Source organism: Gymnoscopelus microlampas (genome assembly GCF_963454915.1).
Source record: "Gymnoscopelus microlampas genome assembly, chromosome: 12".
NCBI lineage: Eukaryota > Metazoa > Chordata > Actinopteri > Myctophiformes > Myctophidae > Gymnoscopelus > Gymnoscopelus microlampas.
Window position 1 is genome coordinate 46,214,187 of NC_139949.1, and position 25,515 is coordinate 46,239,701.

At 39.1% G+C, this 25,515-nt stretch overlaps 1 protein-coding gene across 2 annotated transcripts in view; it reads left to right on the plus strand.

Moving 5' to 3' along the window:
* LOC311057734 (uncharacterized protein) overlaps window positions 1-25,515 on the plus strand; it is a 58,123-nt gene that overhangs the window by 19,493 nt on the left and 13,115 nt on the right. Inside the window, exons 3-11 of one of the 2 annotated variants that reach the window (XM_084074777.1) lie at window positions 592-699; window positions 9,282-9,541; window positions 10,587-10,928; window positions 11,388-11,479; window positions 13,409-13,515; window positions 14,361-14,511; window positions 22,262-22,314; window positions 24,106-24,203; window positions 24,939-25,179. In XM_084074777.1, the coding sequence (XP_083930903.1) occupies window positions 592-699; window positions 9,282-9,541; window positions 10,587-10,928; window positions 11,388-11,479; window positions 13,409-13,515; window positions 14,361-14,511; window positions 22,262-22,314; window positions 24,106-24,203; window positions 24,939-25,179 (1,452 nt within the window). Of the gene's footprint in view, window positions 1-591; window positions 700-9,281; window positions 9,542-10,579; window positions 10,929-11,387; window positions 11,480-13,408; window positions 13,516-14,360; window positions 14,512-22,261; window positions 22,315-24,105; window positions 24,204-24,938; window positions 25,180-25,515 lie in introns of both variants that reach the window. The other variant, XM_084074776.1, reaches the window with a different exon arrangement.

A 25,515-nucleotide genomic window follows, 5' to 3' on the forward strand; every position in this document is an offset into this window, starting at 1 on the left:
GAGTGAGTATTGAACGGTACACAACTCCATCAACACGGCGGTGATTAAATGACAGCTCGTTTACCGACAACGGTACATGACCCGTCTCCTGGTAGACGGCTTTAGTTACACGTCACATTAATGTATTCATTCATCATTCATTCATTCATTAATGATTAATAATACATTGGTTTCATTAATATCACCTATATTTGTTAAGACTTTTTTTTTTTGGTGTGTGTGTGTGTGTGTGTGTGTGTGTGTGCGCGCTTCCCGTCCGTTTTATTGGTGCCCTAAATTTAATTGCCGTCATGGACTTATTACTTTTTTGATTAAATACTTTTTAGTCAGAAATGTAAACAGCACGAGGTACAGTAAGACATTAAAGCTAAAAGTATAACCCAAAAACGTTTTTGCTTATAGCCATTAAGAAAATCTTTGAATATATATATATATTTATAAAGCAAACATTAACTCAAATCTTTGCTTCTGGTGGTCCCTGGAACAACATATTTTGATATGGGGGTCTGCGGACGAATTAACATATTGAAAGTATTTTCATTCGTCTTTCTTTCTCTCTCTCCCTCTCTCTCTCTCCCTCTCTCTCTCCAGGTGACTCTGCTGTGGGAGGACTTGTCACAGCGCCATCTCCTGGCCAGCTCCAGACTCTACTTCCTGCCCGAGGACACACCTAAGGGCCGCACGCGCGAGCATGGAGAGGTAGGGAGTGCGTGTGTGCGCTTGCTTGCTTGCTTGTACGTGCAAGTCCTTGTGTGTGCAACTGTCCATGCTTGCAATTGTTCTTATTTGTGCAGAGGTGGACAAAGTACTCCCTGGTTACCCCGGTACTTGAGTCAAGATAATCCTGTTCAAATATTACTCTAACTACAAATGAAAGTACAAGGATCAGGGACAAAGTGAATGTAATATGCCAAAAATACCGTCCAGTATTTCATCTACATTTACTTCTTGTCGACTAGTGTCCCCTCCTTGTTCTAATATCCATGCCCTATAATAAACTAAATAAATGTCATGGCCGTTTGCTTAGTTTGACAAAATGGCCAGGTCAATTTGTAATGAAGTTAAAGTACTGGAGTACTTGCTTCTAAAAAAAAAACTTAAATATTAAAAGTACATGCTATAAAAAAAAAAACTTTTCTGAACATTTTGAATATCTCAAAAAAGATACTCAAAACAGGTAATTAAGTAGAGTTCTCAAGTAAATGTACTTTGTTACTATCCACTACTGGATTTGTGTTTTGTGTGCACATGTTGGGGGATGGTCAAGACTGTGTGTGTTAGAGATGGGGGGAGGGGCGTGCGCGCACGTGTGTGTGTGTGTGTGTGTGTGTGTGGGTGGCTGTGGGTGTGTGTGTGGGGGGGCACTAGGAGACAGGGCCACCCTGTCTCCTAGCTCCTGTTGAATTCATGCTATTATAATGATGACTCATTGATACATTCATTTGAGACAGTGGTTGAAGAAGTACTAAAAGTAGCAATACCACAACGTAGAAATAATCTTCATGTAAAAGTCCTGAATTCAGCATTTTACTTGAGTAAAAAGTACGGACGTATTGGCATCAAAATAGACTTGTATAGTAGTCATTATGCAGAATATCCCATTTCATTTGTCCTGATGTCTGCCCTATATTTTCATTCTAGTGTCAGAAATATTATCTGTCCTAATGGCTCTGACCTCCTGTATTGTTTACTGTTTCTGCAATGTCTCTGTTCTGCTTTTACAGGGTTATTGGTCATTACAACGAAACTAACAAAATAAAACTGTAAAAAATGTTAGTTTACTGAAATTCAAAACTGTTGGTTTAAACTGGAGGGGGTCAATTTACAATTTCAATTTACAATTTAGCTGTAGTGGAAAAAGTACTCAAATGTTTTACTTAAGTAAAAGTATCAATACTGCAATGTAGAAATACTCTGTTTTAAGTCTGGAATTCAAAATTTACTTGAGTAAAAGCATCGCGACGCGTTGTGAGCTTGAGCAAGGTAAACAGTGTAGTGCCTCAGTAAACTAGGATCACAGGTAAACCAAGAACCTAGCATCAGTCTACTCTAAACAATATACTATCAAAAACTATAATCTGTACATTGAAACGATAGGATACCAGGTAAACAATGAACCTAGCATCTGTCTAAATAGTAACATGCCATCTAAATTAAAAATTAAAAAAAAGATTGTGGACAAGAAAAACTAGCTTAACAAGTGACAACGGTATATATATGCATGTCGTCATATCTAGGTCAGTCATTAGCATCTATATATAGGGACTTTAAATGGCTAAGAAATGTAAAAATACAATTTGCAATTTAGGCATTTAGCAGACACTCTTAATCCAGAGCGATTTACAGTAAGCAAGGTAAACACAAGGTCATTACATCACATGCATAGAGATGGTAATCTAGGATCATAGGTAAACCAAGCACCTATCATCAGTCTAAACAGTATAATATATTTTTAAAAATCTGTTCATCGAAACTATACACACTATCCGATGCCAGGTCATCTGTCTACATACATAACATGTTATCTAAATTACATTTTAACCTTTGCATAAGCCTGCGAGGCCGTCGAGGCTAAGGACAAGTGCTAAAATAAAATAATAATGATAATGGAAACTATAATAGTCGTGGCATGTGTCCCAACCGTTTGTGTTCCGGCCCGAATGTTTTCAGTTAACACGGTTTCCTCATAGGTGAGAGAGACGCTCATCCAACTCCACGGAAATGTATAAATCTTGTGACCTGGCTTCAAACCAGACTTTCCACAGATATAATACATCCCTGTGGACCTTCCTTACATACAGGTTTATGCAGGAGGACTTGGTGTGCTTTTGTATTTTTATTTTTTTCCTGGAGAAATGTGAGACGTACGTTAACGGAGCGTTATGGATTCTGGTGGTGAATTGAATACACAGGACCACAATGGAAACAAGCCCTTAAGGCTTTTTGTGTTATCCTTTTAGCATTATTGTATAACTCTACCTTTTTGTACTTTTTTCAAACTGTTGATAAAGTATTCAATCAATAAATCAATCAGTTAACTTATGGACTACACAGTGAAATCCACAGCGTTCTTTTAACAACATGAACCCTAGCGTCCCTATTAAATAGCAGATCTACAAGCTCACAGGCCCACATTTTTTTTTGGCTGGTGTGATGTATCTGATTACTGCATGTGGTCTGTGGTCTGTCACAATGCTATGCGACGCATTGTGAGCTTGTAGATCTGCTATTTTCAAAATATTTTTATACATTCTAGACATATGATAACTTTTGAAGCAGGACATTCAGCATAATGAGTACTTCTTCTTTTGGTACTTTAAGTAAAAAAAAACTACTTTTATACTTTTACTCAAGTACATTTTGAATTCCGGTCTTTTACTTGTAACAGTATTTCTACATTGCAGTATTGATACTTGTACTTAAGTATATAATGTGAGTACTTTTTCCACCACTGGTCAGGTCGACTCTGTAGAGTGGCTGGGGTTGACTGTTTTATACATTTTCTGCAGGGGAAAAAGTATATAATATTAGACAATATAGCAATATAGTTTGATTTGCAAATGAGTCTGTGAATAAACCACAAGAAAAGACAAAGAGAAATTAAATGATTACTACATACTTTAATCTTAAACTGACTTGTCTCCACCAGCAACAATCCAATTAATAGTAAGGAGTACAACTTCAAAGTTCTGATCCTAGATCTGCAACATTTCAATAGACCAACAGGAAGCAGTAAATAGATCAGAGACGAGGTGGACATAATATGGCCATGATACACATCCAGTACTTTTATTTCCATCTGTTGAATATTTAGTGTCATATCCTTGTGATCTAGTGAGTGCTGTGATCTCATGAATGTGATCTAATGAGTGCTGTGATCTCATGGCCATTTGCTTACTTTGACAAAATGGCCATGAAACTTGGCTCTGCCCTTGCACTCTGGATAAGGAGTTTATCTGCAAAATTCTTCGAACATGAACCATCTGCCTATGAAAGTTTTTAATTCAGCTCAATTACAATTAAAATGTATAGGCATTTAGTAGACGCTCTCCTGCTGCCGCGTCTGTGTCAAAGGGGATTTATTAGTATGAGAAAACAGACTGTTACATTGACAAAGCAAATTGAAATAATCAACATTTAAGAAAAGTATGTAAAAAATATGTAAAATTAAAAGGGAACATTTAAACCTGGAACAATTCTCAAGCCAGGACTACTTTTGTGTGTAGTCGTTGCTTTATACAGTTTAAAGCAACATTATTATTTATGTATTTTTGGAATAAAAGTTTGACGTTTTTCCAGAAAAAAAAAGGAGTTAGAAGGCGTTCTTAGAATCAGCCTCAGGTCTAGATGGTTTAAAGACATGTGTAAACAGAGCTGGGTCACGTGCAGCTTTGAACATTTTACATTTCCTGTTAGAAATAGTTATACTGTATATGTAAGCAGGATAACTTGGTATAGGGCTTTTGAAACAAATGGCAGCAATATTTCAAGATATTGCAGTCAATTGGTAAAGTATTAAACCTTTGGGACCGATATAGCAGCATTTCTTTCTCCAAATTATGTATTTTAGATAGTATACCAAACTGCAGCAGTTTTCCCAAATGTATTTAAAGGTGCTCTCTGTCGGGTGGAACTCTTTTATGTCCAAAACGGTTACTTTTCAGGATTCAATTTCAAAAACATCAAAAGTAGCTGATCTACAAGCTCGGAACGCGTCGCTTCGCGCCGTGTTTCGAGCTTGTAGATCTGCTACTTTTGATGTTTTTGTGTGGCGCCGTAGTATGATCAAGTAGGGGAAAAAAATACAAAATGTGAAAATATGGCGATAGGAGATTTCTGTATAGCCTACTTTACATTTTTCAAATATTCTTTTTTTTCCAACATTTTGGACAAAATAGACTATTTTACATGGAGGTGCCCAGATGTCCCTAGTGCCCACCTATCCTGTTATTGTTCTGTGTCAGATAGTGCAGTTCACTTCACACACAGAGCAGGGGAAGGGGGGGGGGGCGACAGAACCAGACTAGTTTGTTTGTGTGAGTTTTGTGTATTACCAAACTGCAGCGGGAGGGGGCCATAGGTGTGACCACCAGGTACTGTCATTTAAACCTGCAGTACCTCCAGCCAGGACGGGGGCTAATAGGTGTGACCCAGGTACTGTCATTTAAACACAGTGTGAACTGAAACACCCAATTCACACCTAGCAGCAACAACATGCAGACAGAGCGGAGGTGCCATGGCTGGGGTCGGGTGTTTTGGGGGCGGGGGTGGGGTCCAGTGGTCCAAGAGGTACTTTCTTTTTTTAGAAGAAGTTGTAAAAGTAAAAGTATAGCAATACTAGGCAAGGCAATTCAATGTGCTTTACACCATGGGTTTTCAACTGGTGGTCCGTGGACCACTGGTGGTCCGTGAAGGTATTGCATGTGGTCCCTGACCATGCATTTAGATTAGGTGAAAGTGAAGATTTGTATTTTATTTTATCGACCACTTGTTGAGAAACAGTGCAGTACGTATAATGACGCATCAATGTTATCAGTTACTGGGAAGTCTGATGTGAAGAACTTCCAAAGAAATGGGAGTTAGAATTTCAAGGGAAACTGTACCTGATTGTCTGGTTGTGTTACCATTATTAGGAAATGTGCTCATAATCAATCGCATGTGTCTGCTCACTCATACATAAGTTGCCGTTTCAAGCTTTCCCCCCACACCACACCCATATCGCCCCTCCCAACACAACAGTGGTCCCCAGGTTGATTCTTAGTCGGGGTGGTGGTCCCTGGTTCATTATCAGTTGAAAACCCCTGCTTTACACAAAAGAACATCAAGCAAAGGAAAGGATGCATAAAACAAAATAAATACAAAAAAATAACAGATACAATTTCAGTGCAGAAGAAAAAAGAAAAGTAACTCGATCAAAGGCAGCCGCAAACAGAAAGGTCTTTAGTTGTGTTTTAAAAGATTGCAATATACTATAATATAAAAAATACTCTATGTTACAATCAAAGGCCTGTATTGAAAATGCTACACGAGTAAAAGTACAAAAGTATTCAAAATATCAAACAGTATCCAAAGTAAAAGAACTCAAACCTTTTAAAAATTGCCAAACCTTTTCCCCCCGAAAGTAGCAGATCTACAAGCTCACAACACGTTGCGGTGTGACGCGTTGTGAGCTTGTAGATCTGCTATTTTTCAACAGCCGAAGTATAAATTGGGGCTCAAGTGGTTCATGTATGTTTTGTATTCATAATCTAAAGCTGCAAATTAACTTGTTAACTAAAGCTGTTGAATAATTGCAGTGGAGTAAATATTACAATAATGTTTGCCTCTCTGAGATGTAGTGGAGTAATGGAATTGCACAGCTCTGTTTGTGTTGTGTTAAACTTTAACACAATGCTGTACCAACTCCAACTGTTAATACTTTCACCATTTCTTTCTTAAAGGGATAGTTCAACCAAAAAAGAACAGTTTTTTTCAATCGATTAGTCACCCCATGGAGACTTGAATTCATGGATATATTTTTTTTGTTTTTGTCGTATTCCTAAGCCAATAATTTGATTATTAGCTTAGGCCATCACATTATTGGCTTAGGAATGTGACAAAGGCAAAGAAATATCCATGAATTCAAGTCTCCACGGGGTGACTAATCGATAGGAAAAAAACGTAATTTTGGGGGTGAACTATCTAGTTTTTATGTTTTGACACTTGGCATGTTTTCTCATGCCAATAAAACTCCATTGAATTGAAAAAAAATAATTACTCAAGTGAAGTAAAAGTGCAAAGTACAGTACTAGAGTAAAAGTACTCCCACCACCATTGGGCGGGGGTTGGTTGGTTCTGTGACAGCCTGAAGGAGTGAGCTAACACAAGGATCAGTGTCAGAGCTGACAAACTGGAATAGGAGGAGAGACAGGAGGAGGAGGAGTGGAGGGAGGGACGGGGTTAAATAAGTGGCATGGTGGCCAAAGCAGGCCAACCGGGGTCTCCCCCCATTCATGTCTTTAAAATAATTGGCTAACCCATTGTCTTTGTCCTTGTCTTAACCCATTAAGACCTGGAACGCATCTGTGACATTTTAGAGTTTAGGTGTAACCATTATTTTATACTTTGACCAACATTTGCTTCTGGGCGGTCCCTGGAACAAAATGCAGCCAAATACATATAATTTTGGCTGGTCCTTGACATGGAAAAAGCTGGAGCACCACTGATATAGCAACATACTGTTAAGATTTAGAAAACATTTTTAGATATGCATTTGGCTGCGGACCCCCATCTCAAAATATTTTGTTCCAGGGAACCCTAGCCAAAGTATAAAATAATCTAAAATGACACAGATGCGTTCCCGGATTGAATGGATTAAAGACATTGCTATTCAAATAAAAGTTCAGCTGAAGCTTCAACACGTAGCTAGTTGTGGTATGTTGACACATAGTTCACTTTAAATGCACTGCATTTATAATGAGAGAAAACTACGCGAGCAAATCAATTCATTTTACACAATGCAAACTAACCAGAACATCTAGTAGTAGGTTAGTTAGGAAGGCAGTTTTATCAGTCTAAAAATAGGAGACACAATGTGGTATATATTATATTATATTGTGGGAAAAATATTGAAAAAAAAAAAAATCTATCTATCTATCTATCTATCTCTCTCTCTCTCTATCTCTCTCTCTATCTCTATCTCTATCTCTATCTCTATCTCTATCTATCTATCTCTCTATCTCTCTATCTCTCTATCTCTCAGTTTGAGTGGTCAGGTAGAATATTTTCAAAACATGAAAACTAGCTGTATTATATTTAGATTAGCCTAATGTTAAGACGAGGTTTGTTTCTTAAGAGTTAGTTAATCTATTATTAGACGAGAGAGTTAAATCAGTCAGTTGGTTGTTTTTTTTAAATCAAAGGGCCAGGAGGTTAGTGGTGGGAAAAAAACGTTCATTTCAGTGAACGAACGATTTTGTTCATGTTCACGGCGATGATCCGTTCAAATGATCCGTTCACCGTTCAAGTAACGCTATTGTCTAGTGAAAAACAACTCAACCGCACAGCTGTCTGTCTGTCGTGGGAACAGCCCGCCCTCCCGTCCTGTGTACGGGGGGCATGAACGAAAGTGTGAACGTAACAGTTTCAGGAAGTGAACTAGCTCATCCCCGTTCACTCACGGCAATGAACCAGTTATTTTGAACGGATCGATCGTGAACGACCCGTCACTACAGGAGGTTGTACTGCCAACACATTTGAATTAAATCCCCGTTTCATCTGGTTTAGCTTCCAGACACAGACTATAGCAGACGATTGTGTTCCAGGCAGCTTACAGTGCAATTATTTCTCCGAGAGAGTTTTTTTTCCGCCTATGACATGCCCAAAATGAGATCGATTACTTTAGTAAATTATTTTTATTTTTTACAATCGATTAAATGTTAGTTCCATGAACTGCTGCAGCCCTAATCACAGCAAATATCAGTCCTGTCACAATTATTATTAACCGAGAAATAAAATATAGATGCATATTCTCCCCCTGCATCCTACAGCTCCTCTGAGCTCTAGAGGTGGAGAGATTACTGTTCACATATCATTTTCTGTAGTTGCTTAGCAACAGCAGTATTTAATTTTATGTAGGCGTAGCAACAGCGATATTTAATTGTATGTAATAAATTAGTACAAGTTCCCCTCCCATTGTAGGATAACACAGTATGTAGAGAACTTAAAAAAAAAAAATCCAAAGTACACGGCTCTGTTTAAAGAATAAAAAGCTTAATTACGGTACGGCATGGCTTGGCAATGAACATGAAACTTACAGATTGCAGCTTTAATAAAATATTTGATGATGTCACCAGGGCACTGGGACAGTTTGTTGTTGACCATGTGGTTGAATCTGCTTTTTAAGTCATTTTCATGGTGTCTGTCTGTCTGTCTGTCTGTCCGTCTTTCTGGGGCTAATCTAAATGAAATTAAAGTATAGGCTAAACATCGTTGCTGTCGGGCAGAAACCTTGTATCTCCATATTTCTACTTTTTATGTTTCTTCGTGAATTAATGTCCTAGTTCATCATACAAGAGTGTCGCCAAAACTAGTGAACGTAGCAGATTTACAGACGTACAACGCTTTGAATTGTGACGCATTGTAAGCTTGTAGATCTGCAATTTTCACAATTTAGAAAGGTTTTTTTAAATTGTAAGGTTTCCACTTGACAGCAACGATATGTTTCTTCAGGTTGGTCAGAAAAGCATGGTCCTTAGTATCAAAATATAAATGTATTTATCTATAAATGTGTGTGTGTCCAGGATGAGGTGCTGGCGGTCTCTAAGAAGGTGGTGGTCCGGGTGGATGACCTGGTGAAGTGGGCGTGTCCGGAGCCAGCAAAGTGGAGGAAGGAACCCAGTGGGACCAACGGACTCCACAAACCTCCACCCAACAGCACCATCTGCTCCCCCAGCAGCCCTGAGAATACCACCTCCACCCAAAACAGCCCCTCCGACCCCTCCACCATCTCCAGTGTACAGGACCACACCTCTGAACCCCTCAAAGACCAGACAGAGAGTAAGTTCTAGAGCAGCGGTTCTCAGACTATGGGTCGGGAATGTGCTATTGGGGTCACGCAGTGGCAACCAAAAAATAAGACTTTAAAACATTTTTTTTATCAAGAAACGGTAAAAAAAAAAAGAGCAAACTATTTGCTTGACTCCTCATACACACACACAGTTCCGCCTCCAACACCGACCGAGAATAGTCAAGCAGCAACAAGACAACACACACAAGCCCTTGCAGAAGCTGAGGCACACAAACTGATTTAGCTCTGTTCATAAACGGCACTTTTACTTAAGTATGGGAGTACTTCTTCCATCATTGTTTATGGATGACCATTATGTTCATGTAGGTATTGCTGGCACAGCTATTCATGCAACAACATATTATCGGCACAGCATTGGCGATTGCAATGTAAACCTATACTGTAAGCTATAGTGCAGCTGACATCAATAGCTGTCTGATTACTAGCCCTGAAACATGACCGTCATATATTATATGACAGTCATGACGAAACTTCAACCTGGTGTTTGCACTTTCTCCCTTTTTGGCCGTACATCTACAAAAACGTTCAGATTTCAAATGTAAAGTGATTACCTCATGGCCACGGATGTTACAATTATGTACAGGCCCTCAGAATTACTCGTATATTCCGTATTGTTCAATAAAATGCATTTTGATACGATCGGCGGCCATTTTCTTCATAGTTATAATATATTATGGTGAGTATACATGGGCCAGATACAAAAATACACAGCATCTTCGGAGCTACAGTTTGTATCTGGAAGTTGAACCCAGCTCAACTTGAATTTATAGCTTTGTATCTTTGTCGCTAGAGCTACAGTTACAAACGTCAGATGTATCTTTGTATCTTCGTGTTGCTGTGGCTTCCATTGAAAATGAATGGTAGCATGTATCTTTTTATCTGCCCGTGTGAACGCACCATCAGAGTGCAGTACACCTCCCCAACCGATAGGGTTGCGTAGTTGAGAGCATAATGGCGAAATGCATCATTGTCACCGTTGTTCCTCTTCTCTTGTCTCTATCTCTTATGTAGCAGACAGCCCAGCGGCGGAGGAGCATCCAGTCTCTCTCCTTGTAGCAGACAGCCTAGCGGAGCGTCCAGTCTCTGTTTGTGTAGCAGACATCCCAGCAGAGGAGGAGCGTCCAGTCTCTCTCTGTGTACCAGCAGAGCCTCCAGTCTCTCTCCTTGTAGCAGACAGCCTAGAGAAGGAGCATCCGGTCTCTCTCTGTGCAGAAGACAGCCCGGCAGAGGAGCATCCGGTGGTGAAGGTGTTGAGTTATCCTCAGTACTGTCGCTTCCGCTCCCTACAGAGGAGGATCCAGGATGGAGCCGGGGACCCTGGGATCCAGGACCCCCATCTGCTGGCCCTGGGGGCCATCCGGTTAGTATACCTCCTACTACTCTGTCAGTGGGTTCTCAACCCTTTTCAGGCCGCGACCCCCCAAAATAATCATATTTGAAGTGGGGACCCCCCAAAATTATCATATTTGAACTGGGGACCTCCACCCTGACAAGCACTTTGATTTGGATTGGATTGGAGGCATTATATTTAGTTTGACTCGGTTCCACAGATAAATATTGTGAAAATAGCTGATCTACAAGCTCGCAAGGCGTTGTGTTGTGAGCTTGTAGATATTAAAAAGGTCTTAAATTGTCACTTTACTGTCATCCGGGGACCCCCTAAAAATCATCACAGGTTGAGAACCACTGGTCTATGTCACCCATTCTCAGCCTGTGTGGGCCGTGAGGACGCTGCAAGTAGGCCCCATAATTATTGGCAAAATAACGCTACGATTTTTAAAGGTAATATGCCTAATACAATGTTGTCTTATGTCCACAGGGTGGCGCTACCCAGCACCAGGATTCTGTACTGCAGGGATACCTTCAGTGACCCCGGTCTGGACAACAACACCAGCCTGTGGGCTCAGATCCGTGAGTACAGTCACATGTGTTCTGCTCCGTTAGCAAGAGCTTCTAAAACTGTCATTTTAGATTTCTTTGGCTATTCAAAAGCTTGTAGATCTGCTAATTTGTTTTGTGGAAAAATCGTGTGCTAATCTTTCAATGTATGTTTTGTTTTAAGGACATTTTTTTTACTTAAATCTTTGCTTCTGGGGATTCTACAAATGTCTTCTAAATCATAACAGTTAAAAAGAAAAAAAGAAACGTATGTTGCTATAATAACATGTGGTTCTCAAACTTTTTTTATGTCAAGGACCACCCAAAATGATATGTATTTGTCCGTGGACCCCCCCATCTCCAAAATATTTTGTTCCAGGGACCCCCAGAAGCAAAGATTTGAGTTAAAAATGTCTACATATATTCAAAGATTTGCACACATTTTCACGATTCCTTTCCCTCAAAAATAGCTGATCTACAAGCTCGTAGCCTATGAGCTTGTAGATCTGCTATTTTTGAATAGCCCAAAGAAATCTAAAGTGACAACAGATGCCGTTCCCGGATTGAATGGGTTCACCAGTGAGGCCCTGTTCCACAGGTTGAGAACCTCACTGCCTCGGTGTGAGTCACATGGTTTCATATAATGTGTCCTTGGAGAGTCTCCCTGAGTCTGGGAGGACACACAGGCTGTCAGGGTGGAATGTGTACAGAGATAACATTCACTACATTTCTACTTTTGCATTTTAAAAACCCCTCCATACTTGAAGCCATGATTATAGCCGTTAAGATCAATTTAGTTGACCATTAATTGTCATGCAGATAATTACGATTTAATATTGTAATAGTTTTTGGCATTGACCATTAGAACATAAATAACAATTACATTTCTGTAGGCCTTTTTAAGCTTTTTGCACAGAGCGTATTATGACAAGAATTCGTTTTTGGCATTGACCTTAAAAATCACTTTTCTATAGGCCTTTAAGCATTTTGCACAGAGTGTATTATGACAAATAATGACTGACAAAGACCAGAAATAAATTAGTATGGCCAAAACAGGCCATATACATTAATAATGTTATACGTTGAAAATTATCTGAAAATAGCTGACCTACAAGCTCACAACGTGTTGTATCACAACACATTATGAGCTTGTAGAGCAGCTATTTCTTTCTTCTTTTCATTTTTTTGGTGCCATTTTTGAATTCTTTTGAAAATGTATGAACATTCTTTTTCAACATTTTTGAAAATAAATGTCCAATAAATGACCAACATAGCTGGAGTTCTGAAGTGACAGCAGCTCGCTATGTGAGTGAACACAACTGCTGCTTATTCTATCTGGTTAAAAATGGAATACAGTCTGAGCCTGTTATTACTCTCCAAAGAGTCTTTCATATTGTCAGTGACTGTCGGGTGGAAACCTTGTATGTCCAAACCGTTGGAAAATGCAAAAAATAACATCTGTATTCCAAATGGATCTAATGTAGTTATTATTTAGTCACAAGCTCGTATTAGTACTTTTCGTTGGTTAAATATTTATAAAACGCACAGATAGATTGAACCACGTTCAATGTATTCCTATTGGGGATGGCAGTATAAAATACATTAATTTATGAAGAAGAAAAGAACATGATGAATGATTTCTTCTCTCTGTGCCCTGTTTCTGTACTCTGTCCTAACTATGAATAATATTTTAGAATAAATAATGTTGTTCCTTCATAACCGATATATTAATGCCGGCACTGAGTTGTGAATCAGATGAAAAGGGATCTTGAGCTTGTTTGTCATGCGCAACATAATTTATTTTCCTGTAGGAGTAGAGGTTGCTTTCATAGCTTTCAGTCAAGGAGAGACTTCACAGCATTGCCTGCAATGTTTCAGTCTTTTAATAAATATAGGGAATGTAATATATATATTCCAACGACTAAACATTTTTGTTATGGTTTCATAAATGTTTTTCTCCAGGATGTCCGTCTCTCAGCTTGAGGGGCCGTCCACGCAAGAGGAGAGGGCGGTACAACCAAGGTTCTCCCACATCCAGCCAATCAGAGTCCTGGATAGAGAGAATGAAGGTAAGCCAATCAGAGTCCTGGATAGAGAGAATGAAGCTAAAGGAGTACGTCACCCCCAAAAAATACTTTTCTTCTATCATTTACTCACCCAGTGATGCCTTGAATACAAGGTGAATTTTGATGAATGATGAATTGAAGTCAAGAGTAACAAAGGCAAAACGATATCAAAACTGCTCACAGTGTAGTCCTAAACTACTGTCTTTTGTCCAGTTGTATGTTGGCACTTCTGAAACGTCGCTCTATGCTGAAGAAAATGTACATTTTAAATGACTTCCAGGCTATATCATCTCATCCACGAATGATACACATGCAACATAGGACTGGATACAAAACACTTACTGTAGTATAGTACTAGAGGTCCTGGTAGGATAGAAAACCAGCAGTACTAGAGGCCCTGGAAGGGTATAAAACCAGCAGTACTAGAGGTCCTGGTAGGGTATAAAACCAGCAGTACTAGAGGTCCTAGTAGGGTATAAAACCAGCAGTACTAGAGGTCCTGGTAGGATAGAAAACCAGCAGTACTACAGGTCCTGGTAGAGTAGAAAATAAGGTGAAAATGATTCAATTTCCTTTTGCTCTCTGTTCTTGGACAGTCTCTTGCTTAGATTTGTTAATTTATCCTATGTTTTCAGTTTCGTTAAACCAATGTTTGAAACTGTTATTTTGTTTTGTTTTGGAACTTTTATTCTTTTCATATCGTGTAGGCAAAATAAGCCTAGGCTTCAGCCTACACCTTTTCGTGCCACTAACAAATTAGTAGACTTACAGTAACTGTATGTAGGACTATGTATTTATCAATGTTCTGTTAAATGGAAAGTAATCATACCAATGTGGTGTGCCTGTAGGAGAACGTTCTAGGCAGTGTGGAGATGAACTGTGAAGAAGACGACTGGCTGCCCCACCCAGAAGAACAGCTGTTCCTGGAGCAGCTGTATACCTACATGGACCGCCACAGCTCGCCCATCCACAAGGTCCCCAACCTGGGCTTCAAAAGGAGTGAGTCTCGCGCTGATGATGTCATTCACATGCGTCCACATGTTAGTTGTAGTTCTTACGCTGTGGCTTAGTGAGGGGGAATTTTGATTTAGTGTCTGCAACGTTTGTATTACTTCTTAACCCATTAAGACCTGGAACTGTGTCATTTTTAGATTTGAGCTAAAAAGCAAAAATAGCAAAAATAGCAGATATACAAGCTCATAGCACGGCACCGAGTGCCGCGCTACGAGCTTGTAGATCTGCTATTTTTGAAAAATCGGGAAAATGTGTGCAAATCTTTGAATATATACAGTCGTAGCCAGCTGAGAACCTCACCTTAGGTACCTAGGAAATCAGTACCCGGGAGGCGCTGATATGAAACCACACCCCTCTGTGGGTGTGGTTTTGCCTTGGAGGGTGGAGTTTAGCATTATTTTTTCCCCACTGTGCAATACAGTAGCTGGACAGTAGGTGGCAGGGCCGAGCAACTATTGGTTGTTTACCTACTAGTCTACTTGGTGGGGAATTCAAATATCCCTTTAACTATATTCTACAGTTTAACCCAGTGATTCTTAACCTTTTTCATTTCAATTTCATTACTCATATCTATTGCTTTATTTAGGCATTTTGTAACACAATATTTTTCTTTTCTTTTAATAATAATAATAATAATGGTTAGTGTGTTCTGTAATCAGTGTTGGGCTATATTACTTAGGAGAGTAATATGTTACTTATTACTTATTACTCCTTTGAAAAGTAATAATATTATATTACTTATTACTTGGAATCAAGGGTAATATATTATATATTACTTTATATTACTTTCCCCGCAAAAGAAAAGACGTGTACAGTTTCTAGCCTTTTAGAACTGAATCCAATTTAATGGAACAATAGAACATTGGTTCTCAAAGTGGGGTCCGGGGACCCCCAGGGGTACCTGAGGGGGTTCCAGGGGTCCCCAGCTAAATGGAGGATAGTTAGGAACCAAATGGACCCTTGTGGGTCTGTAACTCTGAGAGTGTACAAATGGAACCAAAGTGTACAAATGGAACCAAATGGACCCTAACGGGTCCATTTGGTTCCATTTGTACACTCTCAGAGTTAAATTAACATTGATTTTACAATATAAATTGGGGTCCCAGGGATAGAAATGCCATTAAATGGGTGTCGCCTAATGCATGTAAACTGGGGGTCCTCTTGAAATTAAAATTGTTGAGAATCACTGGTAGCTGGCAGTGAAAAATCTTCTCTTATGGGGAATCAACACACACACACACACACACACACACACACACACACACACACACACACACACACACACACACACACACACACACACACACACACACACACACAGTAAACTCTGAGACACTCTCTCTCTCTCTCTCTCTCTCTCTCTCTCTCTCTCTCTCTCTCTCTCTCTCTCTCATATAACTAGTAACCAAATGTCATTGTAGTGGAGTAAAAGTACAACAGTCCCAACTGAACTCACAGTCTGTTTGGCTGTGAGGGGGGTGTCGTAGCCAAACAGGTTATGTTAATTATAGTAGCACCATCTCTCTACAATGTAGTCTACAAGTTGGGCATTTAGCAGACGCTCTTAATAAAGCGAGATTTACAGTAAGCAAGGTAAACACGAGGTAATACATCTAATGCATAGAAATAATAATCTAGGATCTCTCTCTCTCTCTCTCTCTCTCTCTCTCTCTCTCTCTCTCTCTCTCTCTCCTAACAGAAGAAATTGTAATACACATTATAAGGGAAAGTGGTATAAACTTTGGCAGGTAAAAGTTGGAAGAATGTCATAGTTGGATTTGAACCGGGAGACTTCTGGTTACAAGTCCTGTATCTAATCCACTGCACCACATTGGTTCTTACTTGCTCTATTCACTACTAAGGTCTTCACTGAAAGATTAGATAAAGGTGAAAGCGCCAAGAAAAAGTTGGAAAAACATTCTGGCTGGATTTGAACTGAGAACCTTCTAGTTGCAAACCCTTTAGCTAAACCATTACACCACAGTGGTTCTTCCATAGACTGTTCACTTGTGTGTTCTTCACTGTAGAACTGGTAGCCTGCCAAAGTGTGTACTTTTTTTTGTCTTCTTTGAAATCATTTGCAGTTTGGGACATATTTAACTTTAAGCGCCCAATGCATTGTCAATGCGGCAATGGACATTTAAAGGGAAATGAGTGCAGGCTACTAATCCTACATACTTACTGCTAGTAACCCCATTCATACTTTAACATGTTCATCTTACTGTGGACATGTTTGCCTGAAAAGGAATCTTTGAAATGTTTAATAGTTTTAGAATTGTACTCCTTTAAAAGTTCAGAGATTTATAATGGAGGTGGATGGAAGGTTAGGGTTAGGGTTAAGGGACCTCAAAAAAACACTTTCACCTAGAAACTCCATTCAATCTGACTGTCTCTCTCTCTCTCTCTCTTTATCGCCTGCAACTTCTAAATAAAGGTTTCAGACAATGACATGCAAATTAACTGGTATAGCACCTTGGCCATCACTTGGCCAACTTAGGCCCTCACAGTGGACTCAGGAGCCAGGTCTTGTGATCCCCCCCCCCCCACACACACACACACACACACACACACACACACACACACACACACACACACACACACACACACACACACACACACAACTCCTGGGCTACACAATAAAATCCTCTGTTGATTTATCTCTGAGAGTGTAGCCTAAAAATGTTTGGATCCACTAGTAAAGTTACTATAGTCTGGTGACAAGCTCACAGTCAAGAGCCATTGTGACGGCCTATTTTTGGCTAGAGACAAACAAAAGACCATGGCCAAGGTGTTAAACTAGTTAATTTGCATGTCATTGTCTGAAACCACTGCTGATGCAGTGCATGTGTGTATGACTTTGTTTTCCAACCTCGAAAAGTTTTTTGATTGAATACTTTATTTAGTAGTTTGCAGACAAAAAGCACATGAAAGTACAGTTCAAATACAAGGTTGACTAAATATGATTTAAAAAATCCAAGCCATATGGCTTGTTTAAATTGGGGTCCTAAGTTAGTTAGTACATTATAATCTCCTGTGTTGATTTAACCCCGTTTCACATTCTAAAATAACATAATTGTGCCCAAAAGTAGTTTATGATGCATTTTATTGAAATGTTACTTTCAGTTGACTAGTATAGTTACTAGTTACTGCTCTCAGAAAGTAGCAGCTTTGGGAGCTGCAATTATTTTATCTCTGACTGACTTATCTATCTTCTTCCACCATGTTCCATGAAACACAGTTATTTTTAAAGAAACAATTGCTTTTGAATTCATCCTAAGGACTCTTTTTTTCCCTTCAATTTTCCATGTTTTGGATCTGATAAATGTTTGGTTACTAGTTAGTTTGTAGATTTTGAATATTATCACAAAACATACAGTAACCACTTCAGCCCTATACACATTTTGGCCATTTGAAAATAGCCGATCTACAAGCTCACAATGCGTCGCAATGTGACACATAGTGAGCTTGTAGATCTGCTATTTTCAAAAGATTTGTATACATTTTATACATTTGAAAAGTTGTGAAATGGGACATTCCACATAATTAGTAGAGTACTTTCTACTTTTGGTACTTTAAGTACATTTTAATACCAATACTTTTGTACTTTAACTCAAGTATAGTTTTATTTCCTGACTTTTACTTGTAACAGAGTATTTCTACTTTGCAAAAGCAGCAGAAACAGTCTATAGCTATGTTGCTCACTGTGAATGCGCCACCCTGTGGCAGAATGGCCACACTACACACTGAAATAAGATATAATACATTTAGGGGGCGTGTCTGAGAATCTGGGGGAGTGGCCAACAGAGGTACCCAAGGAACAAATCAGTACCTATGGGTACTGCTTTGAAAATCGTGAGGTTCTCAGCTGGCTACTACTGTATATACTTTTAAAGCAAACATTTTTAACTCAAATCTTTGCTTCTGGGGGGTCCCTGGAACAAAATATTTTGATGGGGGTCTGCGGCCAAATACATTTAATTTTGGGGGTCCTTGACATGAAAAAGATTGAGCACCACTGATATAGAAACATGCGTTTTTGAGAATACTGTTGAGATTTAGGAGACATGTAGAATCGGCTTCGTCTCAATGGGTTAATTTACACCCTGTGGTATGATGGTGCCGCATGCTGAAAATAGCCATCGACAAGCTGCGTTGTGGGTTGTTGGAGATTATTCTATTGATTACTTTTATTGATTGATCGAGAAGTGTGTTTTGGGGGATATTTTATACTCTGTTGTTTTTGAAAATCTATTATTTTATTAAAATGTAATAATCGATTCATCGATAAATAAATCAGTTATTTTGAGTAACTGTTGCACCCTATAATCCAGAGGACGATCACACTGAGGTGACAGAGAGAGTAGAGTTGTCATTTATTGTTGGTGAATCTTGGTCATCTTACATTGTGAGTCATCTTGCACTTCTTTCTGACCTTGTTTCTAAATATAGCCTGTATATCTTTTTAAGAGTTGTCATATTGCACCACGTTTAATGTTACCTGCGACAGATAGACATTGTTTTTTTAACGGTGGTGCAAGAAATACTTCGTTTTTTCTTAACTAAAAGTAGCAATGCCACAATATAATCCCCCAAAATTTGTCAAAACATTTTGCTGAGCTTGTAGATCACCTATTATTGGCAAATAGATTTGGTGTTGATGGAAAAAAGTGGTCCAAGTACAGGTCCGTAGAAATGGACTTCAGACTTCACCTTCTAACCTGTATGTGACAATCCTTTATTCCCTAGAGACCAGAGATGCTCGTAGGCCTGCGTCCTGCGTCGCTGACGCACCATATTGCGAAAGGACGCATTCATGACAACTCTAGTGCGTCCATGGGACGCAGCTCCGATTAGCTCCGATAATATATAATATTTGTCAGCTGTGATCTACATGGACTCTCTCGGTTAGGCACCGTTGGTGGAGAAGTATAACTCTCCGGTTAGACACCGTTGTACTGGAGAAGTATAACAACTCGGTTAAACGGCGTTGTGTGGCAGAAGCAGCAGCACAGCCCCTCGCTGTTAGTCTATGCTACTCACACACAGAGAGAGAGAGAGACGGCATGAGGACCTGCTCTTAAACGTGTTAAAACGTCTTGGATAGACCACTGTCTGGAATAATAACTGATCATCATACATACAGGTCTACTACTAATCTCTGTTGCTGTTGTCATCTTAAATTGACCAGCCAAAGTAAAATCCCCGATTTTAGAGTGTTCTCCCACTTGCTTGGAGATCAGAGTGATGTGTGTGGTAGATTAATGCATGTTGCCAATCAGCTGTGTAACATTAGCAGGTTAACGATGGCTCGTTGATCCTATGCATTTGACCCTGATTTGACCACAAAGGCAAACAAAAGCACTAATTAATGGCAGCTGTAAGTAACCGGTTGTCTATCGTCTGTGTCTTGTGTATGTTTAATAGGCAACTGGATGTTTTCTGTAGCTTAGAGATATCATAACAATTAATTCCTTGAAGAGGGTAGACCCTCTCCCTCATGCTAAACTTAAAGTGACTTATAAGGTTCCACTTCTCCTCAAAAAGACAACTTTATTTTCCTTTCTCAATGACAAGCCTAATAGTATTATTGCATGTTGACTATGTGCAATAACTGCAAGCCAATGTTCATAGGCATTGTCAGTATTTGTCTTCATTATTTCTTGAATTCCTATTTCTTTATTTGCCAATACTTCCACTGTAAGCCAGTGTTTTCAGTCTACACAATAAATAGTAAAAATAAATTCTACATATACGTATAAATACGTATAAATAATACAAAATAAAATAATAATAATGATTAAAAGGTTCTATGATTAAATGTATTCTATTGGTCAAAGGTATGTTAAATCCACCTGTTGCCCACTACTAGTATTTCTTACCATAAGGTGTGCTAATACTACAGAATCATATACATTTGAAAAAATATATTTATGATTTTTTAATATATGTATATATATCGGTATCGGTCTTGAAAAGCAGGAACGGGTCGCACTGATCTAGATCTGCTATTTTCACAATATGTATCTGTGGAACTGAATCAAACTAAATTAAGTGCCTCAACTCCTAATTCCTCAGGGTGGGGGGTCCCCAGTTAAAATATGATTATTTTGGGGGGTCGCTGCCTGAAAAGGTTGAGATCCACTGCATCAGGATATAATGTACACAGTCACACACGCATAGAAGATATGGAGATTGGAGATCAAAGAAAACGATAGGGGGGGGACGTGTAATTGGGGACCCATAAAATGTCCCTGGGACCCATCTAAAAGACCACCCTTGCATCCCAGGACCCATTACATTGAAAACCTAGCAACATCACTGCTAGAGACTATATGCTTTCTAAGGAGTGAGTCAGTGAGTGTGTTGTATTCTAGTCGGCGTTGCCATGTCCGCATATTATAAGCGACTTTGGGTGTCTTTTTCTGTAAAGTTGCTTGTAAATATTGGTGGTTGCGTTTTTTTGGGCTCGTTTCTAAAGTGCAGTGGGCTTGCTGCTTATTATTTAAACCAGTGGTTCTCAAATACTTTCATGTCAACGACCCCCAAATGAATGTGCATGTGTCCCTAACCCCTATCTGAAAATGTTTTGTACCAGATTTGTGTTGTTAGAATGTTTCATAAATATTCAAAATATTCAAAAAAGAAAATTCATGATTAAAACAAAAAAAATAGCCGATGTATACAGTATATAGGTTATATAGTATATACGTGCTCATGGGGCCTATTATAGTCGCTTCTTTTGGACTTGTTTTGCTAGACCTGGTCGCTTATTTCTCTCACAAAATCTGGCAACAGTGACTCTAGTCATTCAGCTAAAGGAGTGACGCTATAGACTGTGGTGTGTGTGTTCCTGTCAGACTAGTTCTTTCATCACCACTGTGCTGTTCAACTCTTGGCAGTGTGCATGGTTTCCTGTTGCCGTCAGAGGCAGCAGGAATCGAATTGGAGTTGTGCAATTAATCATCATTTCCACACGTAGCAAAATGAAGTCATTTCTCTCTTGACTGTCAGCATTAAAAAAAATGTTTCTGGCCCGGCCCGCTGGCGTAGCGGTCCGGGCACCTAGGCTACAATGTAGCCTGACAGCGCGTTGCGGGTTCGAGTCCCGATCCCGACGGCCTTTGCTGCGCGTCACTCCCCATCTGTCTCCCCATTTCCTGTCAGCCTATTGTCAATAATAAAGGCATAAAAAGCCCAAAAATAAAAATAAAGATATTTCTGTAGTTTAATAAAGAAGAAACCACAGTATTCTTTAATTTTTAAAGCTGTGTATTGTTAACGCCGTGTTTACATGCATTATTACGAATGATATCGCTATGATATCGCTACTACTTCAGTGTTTTTTTTGTTTGATTTTTCCAAAAGAATTTCAGAAACTAATCAGAATAAAAATACATAAATACATACAAATCTAACATTTTTCAGAAACGATATTTTCAGAAATAGTGAAAATATTAGACATACAAGCTCACAACGAGTCACATTGCGATGCGTGGTGAGCTTGTAGATCTAATGTTTTTTCGTTTTTTTTAAAATGGAGCTTAATTGATTAATCCATCATGTATTCTCAATAATGTTCCATAATGGGTCCCATGAGACAAATTAACCTTTAAGGTCCTGAGCTGATAAAGCTTAGGAACCCCTGGGCTATATAGGCATTAGTCTGTCTGTCTTTCTGCCTGTCTGTCTGCCTGCCTGTCTGTCTGTCCTCACACAGTCTTGTCTCTCTTCTCAGTCAACCTGTTCCTCATGTATTCTGTGGTGAAGCGACTGGGGGGATACGACAAGGTGAGTACACGATGATGACGATGATGATGATTTTTCTTCATTAAAGTGTCATGCTTCCAAGGAAGCCCATGCAGCCCATATGGACTTACAGGACGCTTTTACATTTCATTTCACATAGACAATGAACTGACAAGACAATTCACAAACAATGATCAAACAAATAACCAACTAAAACACTCAAGCTTCATACTGTACATGGCAGATTACATACATACAAGTTAAAATACAACATTGGGCCTACATAATGTTTTATTTACCTTGCATTCTGACATGTGTGAAGTATCAGCAACTGGAAATGCTCAAGTATGATAAAAGTTCCTCAAAAATGTTATTAAAGGTAGGGTAAGTGATTTTCTTTTTTGGGGTTATAACAAAAGTGAATATATTATCTATATTCTGGTGGTAATCATTGCTATAGAGTGTTTGTTCAGACAACAGGAGTCTCCCCGTCTCTTCAGCTCTTTAATAAACAGAAAATGCATTTTCAGGTGGGTGGTCAATCTTCAGCCAATCAGGAGAGAGTACCCATTTATCAGCTTCAATTTTACAGTGTTCCAGTTCCAATTTTGTCTGCTCGTATCTTTGTGTTATCACTTCCAATTGCACTTGTTTATGCTGCTGTGTCCTGTTCTCTCTCCTCATTGGATAAAATTGGTATCCCGACCTGAAAATGCATTTTCTGTTTAATAAAGAGCTGGCGAGACATGGAGACTCATGTTACTGAACAAACGCCCTATAGCAATGAGCACTATCATAATATAGAGCTATTTAACGCTTATTTTAACCAAAGGAAATCACTTACCCTACCTTAAGTACAGTACTTGAGTAAATGTACTTAGTTACTTTCTACCACTGTCCACAACACAATTTCCATCCGAAAAATAAAGCGGGTCGAGGTGAAATGACATTTCACATTTTCTGTGTGTGTGTGTGTGGGGGGAAGGACTGCTGCAGTCAGCGGTTACCATGGTAACCAGGGGACTCAGTCGCAGTGTTTTGTCCAATATACACTCAGGCTGAGAACTCCCGTTAGACACACATGATGATGCAGGGGTTATGAAGAAATCCATAAAGTTCATCCATAAAAACAAATCCATAAAGGTTAAAATAATGAAACTAGATGCATGCCTCTGTCTTCATTTTGCATTTATTTACAGTAATTCGGTCCAAATGAATTAATACAGTCTAAATGTGAATCAATTATTCATACATACATACCAAATAATATGCAATTTGTTTTATAGATTTATCAGACATAAATTATTCAGCCCGTCAGGGTGAACCTCCACATGTGTTAAAGGCGACATTTTAATTGGAGCGTCTATGTAGGCAAGGCAATTTTACCAACACTCTATAGCAATTTTATTTGCCTTGCACATTATATATAGCACATTTCAACAACAAGGCGATTCAATGTCAAGCAAAGGAAACGCAATTATACAGTGACATTAGGATGCATGAAACAAAAGAAGTAAAAAATAACATACAATTACAGTGTAGAAGAGAAGGAAAAAAGTAGCAGTATAGTAAGTTAGTAGCCTTGGGGACCAATGAACCAATGACTATCATGATACCATAGTTGATCTACAAGCTGTTCTGCAAAGTGTCACCGGACGCCTTCACCGTTGTGAGCTTGTAGCTTGTCTAGCTATTTGCTTGAAGATCAGCTATTTAACGAACAATTGTTAAAATATCTAAATATGCTGTATATATGGTGAAAATAGTAATAAATAAAAAGAAGATATCACCCATCTGTACAACGCATAATGAACTGTCTGTCTGTCTGTGTAGGTGACGTCAGACCGTCTATGGAAGGTGGTGTACAATGAGTTGGGTGGATGTGCGGGCAGCACCAGTGCTGCTACTTGCACCAGGAGACACTACGAGAGGTACACACACACACACAGACACTCACTCACTCACTCACTCACTCGCATCCATTCAAACTGTAGAATGTATATTTAAGAATGTATATTTAAGTCCACTGTATCAGAATTAGACTGTGTGTCTGTGTGTGCCAAGGTTATAATAGTTTTATATAGGTTTTAGTTCGTCTTGATTTTTTCCCCTTCTAATTCAGTTGGTTTTAATTAGTTTTTAGAGCGGGTTTGCTAGTTTTAGTTTAGTTTTATTAGTTTTTGTGTTAGTTAAATGTTTTTTTTGTACTTTGGGTTATTTGTCAGGTGCAGGATTCAAAAAGGTCAGTAAGTATTGTGTAATAAAAACTGAACAAAAGATACCATTTAAAAATAAATATTAGTTCAGTCAGTTACTGTTGGACAATCAACGAGATAAACATAATTTCAGTTCATTTTAGTTAGTTTTGTAAACACACACAATACAGTTTCAGTTAGTTATCGTTTTTTATTATAGTTTTTATTTAGTGCAGTTAACGGAAATTATTTTTCAATTTTAGTATTTGTTATCTTGTTAGTTTTCGTTAACTATAATAACCTTGGTGTGTGTGTGTGTGTGTGTGTGTGTGTGTGTGTGTGTGTGTGTGTGTGTGTGTGTGTGTGTGTGTGTGTGTGTGTGTGTGTGTGTGTGTGTGTGTGTGTGTGTGTGTGTGTGTGTGTGTGTGTGTGTGTGTGTGTGTGTGTGTGTGTGTGCGTTCACCTCTCAAGGCTGATGCTGCCCTACGAAAAGCACCTGGAAGCGGGAGGGCCGGAACTCAAAGTCCCAGAATCCCTAGCGGTTCCCCGGACCAGAGTGGTGCGGGGGAGGAAGCCCATGGCCCGGGGCCGAAAGCCTCGCATCAAAGCCAGAGAGAAGAGTTTAACCCCTCCTCTTCCCGCGGCCGCTGCTCCCCTTTTTCCTTCTCCTTCTCTTCCTCCTCCTCCTACTACTACTCTTCCTCCTATCATGGTACGTATCAGCAAAGCAAATGCTTAACCCATTAAGACCTGGAACTGTGTCATTTTTAGATTTGAGCTAAAAAGCATTATTTTACACTTTGGGCTATTCAAAAATAGCAGATCTACAAGCTCATAGCGCGGCACCGAGTGCCGCGCTATGAGCTTGTATATCTGCTATTTTTGAAAAATCGTGAAAATGTGTGCAAATCTTTGAATATATATTGTTTTAAAGCGAACATTTTTAACTCAAATATTTGCTTCTGGGGGTCCCTGGAACGCAATATTTTGATGGGGGTCCGCGGCCAAATACATATAATTTTGGGGGTCCTTGACATGAAAAAGATTG